We start from the raw sequence: 9,157 nt of genomic DNA, 5'->3' as shown, positions 1-9,157 counted from the left end.
GGCAGGTGGGGCTGAGAGCTGGGGTGCCATGGATTGGGGAGCAGGGTGGGCTGGGCAGTAGGGGCACCACCCTGGCAGGTGGAGCTTGGTACTAGGGGGCACAATGGAGCAGGATAGTCAGGGGCCAGCACCCTTCTTCAGCTGGGGTGCATCTTGGCATAACAGTACAAACACAGGAACTGGCTTCCCCCCACCCCCCTCCGCCTCCTCCAGTGCAGGAAACCACAGGGGCGGAAGCACCTCTCAGCTTCAGGGACTCGGTGCTGAGCCGCCTGCGCCCTGGGGGGCCAAGGAGAGCAGGCAGCAGGTGCAGGAGGTCCAGGAATGCGCTGAGCAGCAATGGATGAGGAGGGGCCGGTGGAGCAGGAGTCATGGTAAGGGGGGGCAGCTGGGGGGGGAATCTAGCACCTTGCTCCCCTCACAAAGACAGGATCAATGCAGCACAGAGCAGGGGATTCCCAACTGTCCCCCCAGGGAAAACTGAGGTACAGAAAAGGGGCAGCAACTTGTCTAACTCCGGAGACCCCGTTCCCCTCCCAGAGCTGGGACTAGAACGCAGGATCTGTCAGCTCTCCTCCTCGAACTGCGAGACTAGGAAGAGAACCCAGGAGTCCTGCCCGCCCCCCGCTCTAACCACTGGACCCCACTCCCCTCTCTGCTCCACAAAGAGAATCCAGGAGTCCTGCCCCCCTTGCGCTAACCACTAGACACTACTCCCTTCTCCCTCCACAAAGAACTCAGGAGTCCTGGTTGCCACACCCCCCATAGTCTCCGACCACAGCCCAGAATAACTCACCCAAGCTTGCACCACCCTAGGCTAGCTGCATCCGGCGATGCAAAGTGAATTAGAATTTCCCATGATGTATGGCCAAACTGCCAGAAAGTGGGGCACCATGCTTGATGTGTCCCTGGCACTGCTGGGGGGAAGCTCACACCACCCTACTCCTGTAATTCCCTTCTCGGTGTGTTTACAGGTCGCCAGTGCGTCGTGAAAGGTCCCAGACCTCGGGGTCCCTGTCTGAGGGGTCTGGGGTGAGTGACAGAGGGCAAGGCTGGAGTGGAGGGTGGGGCTTCATAGGGAAGGTGGCCCTAGGGAGGTGATGCTGGGAGATGAGGGGTGGTTCTAGGGGCTGGACTGGGCTGGAGGTCTAGGAGATGGGGTGTGGATGGGGATGGAACTCTGGGAGACTGGAAGGAGTGGGGTGGCCCTGGGGTCAGGACGAGGGTGTCTGGAGATGGGGTGGGGATGAGATTAGAGGGACTGGGAGACGGGGTGGGGGCGGGGAGGGGGCTGGGAGGTGGGGGTGGGATCCTTGCATCTGGCTCTGACCCCTCTCTCTCTCTGGCAGAAGAAGCGGAAGCAGCAGGGGGTGCCCAGCCTGGGGCAGGGGGAGCCTGAGCCCCAGACCTCTGATGACAAGGTCAGACCCTCCCCCGACTAGCTCCTCCTTCATCCCCACAAGCACCCCCTCCCCACTGCCCTTTCCCCCTTCCCCTATTGCCTTGGGTGACCCCATTGCCCTATGGCAAATACAGGGCACCCGCCTCTGCAGCTGCTCTCCCATGTCGGGTGCTGCCCCCGGTGAGGCACCAGGGATGGGGGCTCCAGAGAGGGTGAGCAGAGGATGGGGCTCAGCAACCTCTTGGCATGGGAAATGCTGAGAATAGGGGCTCCACAGCCTCCAAGCGGGGTAGGGGGGCAGGGAACAAGGCAGCCATCCTGGGGTAGCTCTTGGAAGCAGTAGGGGCTGATACTGTGGGGTGCCAGGGAAGGGGGCAGCTCCCCAGGGAGAAGCTCCCCTGCAGCAGGAGCACAGGGCACTAGGTAACAGGGCAGCCTCCCCACAGAGGAGCTCCCCGGCAGTGGGGGCGCCGGCCCAAGGGAGGGGGTGCCAGGTGCCGGGGCAGCTGCCTGCAGTGGGGCTCCCCAGCAGTGGGGGCGCCCAGAGCTGCCAAGGAACAGGAGCCCCACAAAATACAGGACAATTTGCCCACTTTTGTAACACAGTGGGGACGCCCGCGAGACGGCCGGGCTAAGGGGCTGCCCAAGAGAAATGGGACGGTGGTAGCCCTGCCCCTGTCCTCTGGGCCCCACCGACCCCCACAGGAGAAGGGGAGCATTTTGGAGCGGCCCCTTTAAATCCTAGCGGAGCCGGAGTCGCTTCAGTGCGTGGGCGAGGTCAGCCGCCCGCCCAGGGGAGGACCACGCCGCGGGGGCTGGGGGCGGGGGGGCGAGCCTGGAGGGAACAGAGCACGGTGATTGGCTACAGGGAGAAGGGACAAGACGGAGGCTCACACCACTCTGTGATTGGCCGGGGCATGGAGGGAGCTGTCGCCTCGACAGGTGATTGGCTGAGCAGACAAGTAGTGTCACTTTGAGACACAACGCTTCCGACCCTCCCCCCCAGTGACCTCAGAGCAGCCCCCTGCCCATATTCCCCACCCTCCCCGCCCCCCTCTCCCTGCCGGGCGTGGGGCAGGGGCTGCAGGTCCCCAGTGTGGGCCGAGGCAGGGCCGGGGAGCCTGGGGCTGTGGCTCACGAGCAATGTTCCCTCTAATTTGTTCCATCCATGTCTGGAATAGATGTTGTTTGCACCGAGGCGGGCGTGGACGTGCACCACCAGTACAGATACGTGGTGCCAGCTGTGGGGCTTTTCGGTGCGCTGGTAATCAGCGGGAGGGGGGATTTGAATCTCTCCTGGGTGGCCAGAGTGAGGGGCACCAGCAGGGCACGGGGAAGGCAGGGCAGGGCTGACAGGGGCTGCGGGTTGGGAGTGTGGGGCACCGGCAGGGCTGGGGGACGGGGCTGGCCTCGCAGGCGGCTGGGAGCCAGGCGCGAGGGGCACGGGCAGACGAGCGCAGAGGACGCGAACAAGGGTTGCTCTGTTTCCCTTCCTGCCCGGAAGCCCCTGGATTGTTTGCTGGTGGCAGAGCTATAAATACCTCCCGGCCCCATTGTCAGGGCAGGTGCGCCCCCCCCGCGCTCACTGCTCTCCCCCACTTCAGGAGCCCTGCACCAAGAGGGTGAAGCCTGTCGCCAAAAGCCTGTCAGCCTCGGGGCCGCCCTCGGCCAAGGTGACACCCCTGAAACGCCTGAGCCAATCGATCCAGGTACCCAGCGATCCCCCTGCGGGGGCCGGGGCACATGGAGCAGGGTTGGCTGGGGCCCTATGGGGCTGAGAGACGGTGGTCCCTGGGAGTGCATTGACCGAGCTGCGGGCTGGGGTCTGCTCTCAGCCCGTCACAGTCTCTCCTCTCCCTGCCCCAGAGGTCCATCAGCTTCAAGACAGAGCCCCGCCCCCCAGACTATGTCCCGCCTCCCAGGGCCGGGGGCTGCCGGCGCCGCAGCAGCAAGCTCTGGAGTGAGACCTTTGACCGGGTTAGCGAGGAGCTCTCGGCCCACGAGTTGAAACGCCAGGAGGTGAGCGGAGCGGCCAGGAGCCCAGGGCGGGGCCAGCAGGCAAGGGGAGGGGCCTGGGAGGGCTGGGGGCGGAGCCTGGCAGGGGCGGGGGAGGAGCCAGACAGGAGGCGGGGCAGGGTTGGGGGCGGAGCCTGACGGGAAGCAGGGACCTGGGTCACTGGGGGGGTTATCTGGCGACTTAGCCTGACCCTTCCCCGCCAGGTGATCTTCGAGCTGATGCAGGGGGAGCAGCAGCTGGTTGACGATTTGACTCTGGTGAAGAAGGTGCCTTCCCCTCTGAGCTGATGGGCGCCAGGCAGCGGGGGCAGCTGGGGGCACCAGGCTGTGGGTGCTGCTGGGGGTAGCTGTGGGGGCCACCAGGCTATGAGGATGCTGGGCCATGGGAGCTGCGGGAGTGCCGGGGCACGGGGCTGCTGGGCTGTGGGGGTGGCTGGGGGCAACAGGCCACGAGGGGCACCAGGCTGCAGGGGGCACTGGGCTGTGCGGGCTGCTAGGGTGCCAGGCTATGGGGGCTGCAGAGGCGCAGGGCCGTGAGGGGCGCTGGGTTGTGTGGGCTGTTGGGGTGCTGGGTTGTGGGGGCTGCAGAGGTATTGGACCGCAAGAGGCACCAGGCTGTGGGGGGCACTGGGCCGTGAGGGGCACCGGGCCATGGGGGTGGCTGGGGAGCGCCAGGCCATGGGTGGCACCAGGCCACGAGGGGTGCCAGGCTGTGGGGGGTACTGGGCCGTGAGGGGCACCGGGTTGTGGGGGTGGCTGGGGAGTGCCGGGCTGTGGGGAGCGCCGGGCCACGAGGGGCGCCGAGCCATGGGGGTGGCTGGGGAGCGCTGGGCCGTGGGGGGCGCCAGGCCGCCAGGGGCACTCTCACCCTCCCCCCCGACAGAACTACTACGAGCCGATGCTGACGCTGGCCATCCTGCCCGAGCGGGAGCTGCGGGAGATCTTTGGGCCCCTGGATTCTCTGGTGCCGCTTCACGAGGGTACGTGCCACAGTTCCTCGGGGCACCACTGGGGCAGCATTGCTGCAGCTGGGCTGGGGGCAGTCCGTGCCCCACGGATGGGGGTGGGGCTTAGCTGCTCTCCTCTCTCCCCCACCCCCCGGCAGCCTGGGAGGTGGCTGCCCCTCAGCCAGCAGGAGGCCCCACTGCCTGCCCCAGGCAGCGCCCATCTCCACCTTGACCCCCCTTTGGCAGACTTGCTGGGGCGGCTGCAGGGTCTGCGGCAGGAGGACGGGACGGTGCCTGAGGTGGGACCCACCCTGCTAGACTGGGTAAGGGGGCGCCGGGAGCAACCTGAGGGGCCTCACGTCTCGAGGGGGCTGGGAAGGGGATTTGGCGGAGCCGGGGGAGGGGCAGACGTGGGGCTTCAGAGGAGGTGGAGAATATGGGGGATGGGCAGGGGCATGGGGGATGGGTGCGGGGGATGGGCAGGAGGCAGTAGAGGAGGATGGGGTGGGGCTCAGGACTGGGAAAGGGGAGACCTGAGGGGGGCAGGGTCTCCCCAGCTGGGCAGCAGAGCTCCTGGGGCCCCCAGCTGTGCCTGGGAGAGGGAGGTGAACCCTGGGAAGGGGAGAGGGCCGGTGCGTGTGTGGACGCTCTGCCCAGCGCAGGCTGTGACACCCCCCCCACAACTGGCATCTCCCCAGCTGCCCGGCCTGCGGGCCTACGAGCCCTACTGCTGCCACCAGGTGTGGGCCAAAGCGCGGCTGGACAGCTGCAAGCGGGACCCACCTGTCGGCAACTTCCTGCGCCTGTGCCAGGAGTCGGCCTTCAGCCGCCGGCTGGAGCTCTGGAGCTTCCTGGACCTGCCCCGCAGCCGCCTGGTCAAGTACCCGCTGCTGCTGCGAGAGCTGCTGCGCCAGACACCCACTGGGCACCCCGACCAGGCACCCCTGCAGCAGGCGGTGAGAGCACGGCTGGGCCCCCACCGACGCGGAGAGGCACAGAGCTGGGTGGGGGCAGAAGGTCTCCATGTGCCCCGCCAGGAGGGGCAGCACCATGGGGTGGGGGCAGCGGGTCCCTGTGCCCTGCCGGGAGGGGGCAGCACCGTGGAGTGGGGGCAGCAGGTCCCTGTGCCCCGCCGGGAGGGGGCAGCGCCGTGGGGTCGGGGCAGCAGGTCCCTGTGCCCCGCCGGGAGGGGGCAGCGCCGTGGGGTCGGGGCAGCAGGTCCCTGTGCCCCGCCGGGAGGGGGCAGCGCCGTGGGGTCGGGGCAGCGGGTCCCTGTGCCCTGCCGGGAGGGGGCAGCACCGTGGAGTGGGGGCAGTGGGTCCCTGTGCCCCGCCGGGAGGGGGCAGCACCGTGGGGTCGGGGCAGCAGGTCCCTGTGCCCCGCCGGGAGGGGGCAGCACCGTGGGGTGGGGGCAGCGGGTCCCTGTGCCCCGCCGGGAGGGGGCAGCGCCGTGGGGTTGGAGCAGCGGGTCCCTGTGCCCCGCCGGGAGCGGGCAGCGCCGTGGGGTCGGGGCAGCGGGTCCCTGTGCCCTGCCGGGAGGGGGCAGCACCATGGAGTGGGGGCAGTGGGTCCCTGTGCCCCGCCGGGAGGGGGCAGCACCGTGGGGTGGGGGCAGCAGGTCCCTGTGCCCTGCCGGGGGGGGCAGCACTGTGGGGTCGGGGCAGCGGGTCCCTGTGCCCCGCCGGGAGGGGGCAGCACCGTGGGGTCGGGGCAGCAGCTCCCTGTGCCCCGCCGGGAGGGGGCAGGACCCACTGAGTGGTAACTGGCGGGCAGGTGGCGCTGGCCCAGGACCTGGTGGAGCTGATCAATAAGAAGACAGGGGAGGCCGAGTGCCGCTTCTACCAGCAACGGCTGAGCTACACCGAGGGGGCACCGCGGCACCCCAGCATCGACCGCTCCACCCTGCTGCTGTGCCATGGGGAGCTGCGCAATGGCAAGGGGCAGGTACCCGCAGTGCAGGGGACGGGGCAGGAGAGGCCGGGGGGGCCGGGCACTGGGTGGGGGGTGGGGGCAGGAGAGGGTGGGGGCAGGGATATTATCTGTGAGTTTGGTTTACAGGAAGAAACCCAGGGAGCCCCAGCCCCTCCCTGAGTCTAACCACTAGCCCCGCCCCCAGCCAGCAGGCCCCACCCTGACCCGCTCTCCCCACAGAGGCTGTACGTGTTCCTGTTCGAGGAGGCGCTGGTGCTGACGCGGCCTGTCCTGCAGGGTGAGCAGGTGGTGTTCCAGGTCCAGTGGCCCCCCTTGCCTGTCGGCCAGCTGGAGGTGCAGGACCTGCCTGATGGGGGGGCCCGGCTCGGGGGGCCCCTGCGTGAGCGTGGTAGGTGCCCCATTCTGCTGGGACTTCCTCCACCCCCCTGGGGATCCCTGCCTGTGTCCCTGGTCCATCCGTGGGCATGGGGCCCGGGGGGCTCAGCTGGGTGGAAGCGAGGGGGCGTCGAGCTGGGCCAGGGTTGTGGGGGGAGTGGAGCATCTGCCCCAGGGCGGCTTGTGGAGATCTTGGGCAGAGAGCTGGGGGGAGAGGGGAGGCAGTCCAGCTGGGGGGGCTGCAGGGGGTGGTGGGACAGGAGCTGGGCTGCCCCCAACTTGATCCCCTCCTGTCCCCAGCCAGGAGTTGCCTGCGGGTCAGTGCTGGGGCCAAGGCCCACACGCTGCAGGCGGCCAATGCCTTCGACAAGCAGCAGTGGCTGAGCCGCCTGCACCAGGCCCTGGCTGCCCGCGCCCCCCTGGAGCCCCTGGCAGCCCTGCGCCTGGACTGCGACCCCTCCATGGACCACACCTGAGCCGGGCCCCCCGACACCAGCACCTCACAGCAGGGATTCACCCTGGCGTGGAGCTGCGCATGGAGCCGGCCAGACCCCCGGGTTCTTCCATGCCAGCAGCCCGCTGAGCCGGATGCACATCTCTCCCGGACTCCTGGGTCCATTCCCTGCCATCCCTACTCCTGTATTTATTGCAGCCAAGGGCAGTTAGCCCTGTGCTGCTGCTGTTCTTGGGCTGGTTCCCCTGTAACATAAGAGGTTTTTTCAGGCACAGCTGAAAAGCCCAAACCAGAGCAAACTGCTTAAAACAGAGCGACTGACAGCGCCAGCCTGGGGTCCCTCTAAGGCACCAAACCCATCACCCAGAGCACATCTGGCACTGCACTGGCCAATGCGAAGTCACACCAGCAATTCCCTCCCCTCCTCCAGCTTCCTTGTCCACAATCTGTCCCCTCTTCTGCACACACAGGAGAGGTGATGTAAACCCATTGCACCAAATCCACACAGGTTCCTCCAGTCCCAAAGGCCCAGCCATGTCCCAGGTCAATATGCGCCTCAGATCTGCCCCCGAGGAGCACACGCTGGGCCGGTGCTTCAGAATCTAACATCTAAAGGGTTATTAATAAAATACAGAAAGACGAGGGTGAGAGTGAATTGCTAAAGCCGCCACTCGCCCATCACGCAGTTCTTGGTGCCGGCTGCAGCAGAGGGGGGATTGCTGCTGTGTTAAAAGTCTCTGGAGAACGTCTTCTGGTGGGACGGGACAGAGATTCCCCCGGGCTCCGTTCAGAGCAGAGATGCTCCTGACGAGCCGAGCAGGACTGAAGACAGAGATGGAGGAACCTCAGGGCGCCCTTTCTACCCTTGCCCATGTGGAGGTAAATCCCTTGTTCCCCTGTGTGGGGGCACGTCTGAGCTGGAGTCTGTCCCATGAGCAGGTCCCCTGTCCAGGTCATTTTAGGCAATCAGCCAGCGCCTGTCTGCTGGGTTACACCTCACAGCCCTGTCCCTCGGGGGTCAAGTGGCATCTGATAGGGTCCTTTGGCTGTCAGCAGTCTCAGGAGGTGGCCGTTCAGTAACACCTGGAAGTAACAGGGTCAGGTGCTGGGCTCTGGTGGGACAGCCCCACCGCGGCGCTGCAACCACCTGTGTTAGTCATCATGCAGTGGGGCCGTCCCCCGAAAGCTCATCACCTAATAGCATGAGACTTTAGGGGCCCCAGGGCTGCTGTGTTGCTTCGGCCGGCAAACGGCGCTTCCCCTCGGGCATCTGACAAGCAGGTCTTGGCCCACAAAGTGCATGCTCCAAAATGCTGGTGTGGCTGTACGGTGCCCCAGGACTTCTCACTGTTTGCCGCCCGCCTGGGCCCTTTCCCAGCTGGTTGCTGCTTCTCCTCATGGGGCACCTGGAAAGTAAAGTGTCAGTGCCAAGGCCCACGCCAGTAACTCCGCACACAAACACGGGAGCAGCCACCGCTCGCCTGGCCAGAGGTTTTGCACATTGTTCCCAAACTGCATGAACATCACATGCCTCTCGTGCCAGCCCTGGCGGGACGACAAAGGTGCTGTCACAGGGGGCAGGCAGGGGAACCTGGGCAGGCTGGGGCTCGCCTGGCCCCGTGGCTGGGCCCACTGGCCTGTGGCCAGCTGCCAACACATGTGATGGCCTGGGGAATAGCGGCTACTGCTGCCAGGCCAGGGGCTCTGCCCAGCACTGCCCCAGGGCACTTGGGCTCAGGAGTTGTGTGTGGGGGGGGTGGCTCTTGGCTCTGAGCCAGTGCTGCCCCCAGGCAGCCCCCCATCGCTGTCACGGGGGGAGAACACACGGTGCGGATCACCCTCCGCTGGGGGAGGGGCTGGGGGGCAGAGCACTGGGGAAAACTGCAGAAGGAATGTGGGGGCCCTTGGACCGGCCAACTGTGGAGGGAGGGTCTGGCACGCAGAGACCCCCCACACCTATTGGAGAGGGTGTGGCCATGCAGGGACCCTCCCACCTCATTGGCTGGCTGTGAGAGTGGGCATAGGCGTGCA

The 9,157-nt window shown here is 66.8% G+C and overlaps 1 protein-coding gene across 4 annotated transcripts; it reads left to right on the top strand.

Moving 5' to 3' along the window:
* Positions 1-298: 298 nt before the first annotated feature.
* On the top strand, positions 299-8,506 carry LOC142025059 (rho guanine nucleotide exchange factor 3-like). Of its 4 annotated transcripts, none has more exons than XM_075017489.1 (12): positions 299-374; positions 975-1,032; positions 1,353-1,421; positions 3,007-3,111; positions 3,269-3,421; positions 3,623-3,685; positions 4,302-4,398; positions 4,612-4,688; positions 5,064-5,321; positions 6,139-6,309; positions 6,517-6,685; positions 6,973-8,506. In XM_075017489.1, exons 1-12 carry the CDS (start codon positions 340-342, stop codon positions 7,146-7,148), a joined length of 1,431 nt encoding a protein of 476 aa, XP_074873590.1. In that variant the 5' UTR covers positions 299-339; the 3' UTR covers positions 7,149-8,506. The 4 variants fall into 4 exon arrangements, with proteins under 4 accessions (XP_074873590.1, XP_074873589.1, XP_074873591.1 ...); XM_075017488.1 differs by having other exon boundaries at positions 1,350-1,421; XM_075017490.1 differs by lacking the exons at positions 299-374; positions 975-1,032; positions 1,353-1,421 and adding an exon at positions 2,363-2,666.
* The last annotated feature ends 651 nt before the right edge of the window (positions 8,507-9,157 follow it).

The sequence above is a fragment of the Carettochelys insculpta genome, chromosome 22, assembly GCF_033958435.1.
Source record: "Carettochelys insculpta isolate YL-2023 chromosome 22, ASM3395843v1, whole genome shotgun sequence".
Classification (NCBI taxonomy): domain Eukaryota; kingdom Metazoa; phylum Chordata; order Testudines; family Carettochelyidae; genus Carettochelys; species Carettochelys insculpta.
The sequence above is the reverse complement of the archived record's forward strand: the minus strand, read 5'-3'. Positions and strand labels throughout refer to the sequence as shown.

Bases quoted from the DNA above. Each gene is read 5' to 3' on its own strand.
- LOC142025059 (XM_075017488.1), top strand. From the start codon at position 340: ATGGATGAGGAGGGGCCGGTGGAGCAGGAGTCATG. The intron at 3,686-4,301 runs GTGCCTTCCCCT...CCCCCCCGACAG, and splicing joins ATTTGACTCTGGTGAAGAAG to AACTACTACGAGCCGATGCT. The intron at 5,322-6,138 runs GTGAGAGCACGG...ACTGGCGGGCAG, and splicing joins AGGCACCCCTGCAGCAGGCG to GTGGCGCTGGCCCAGGACCT.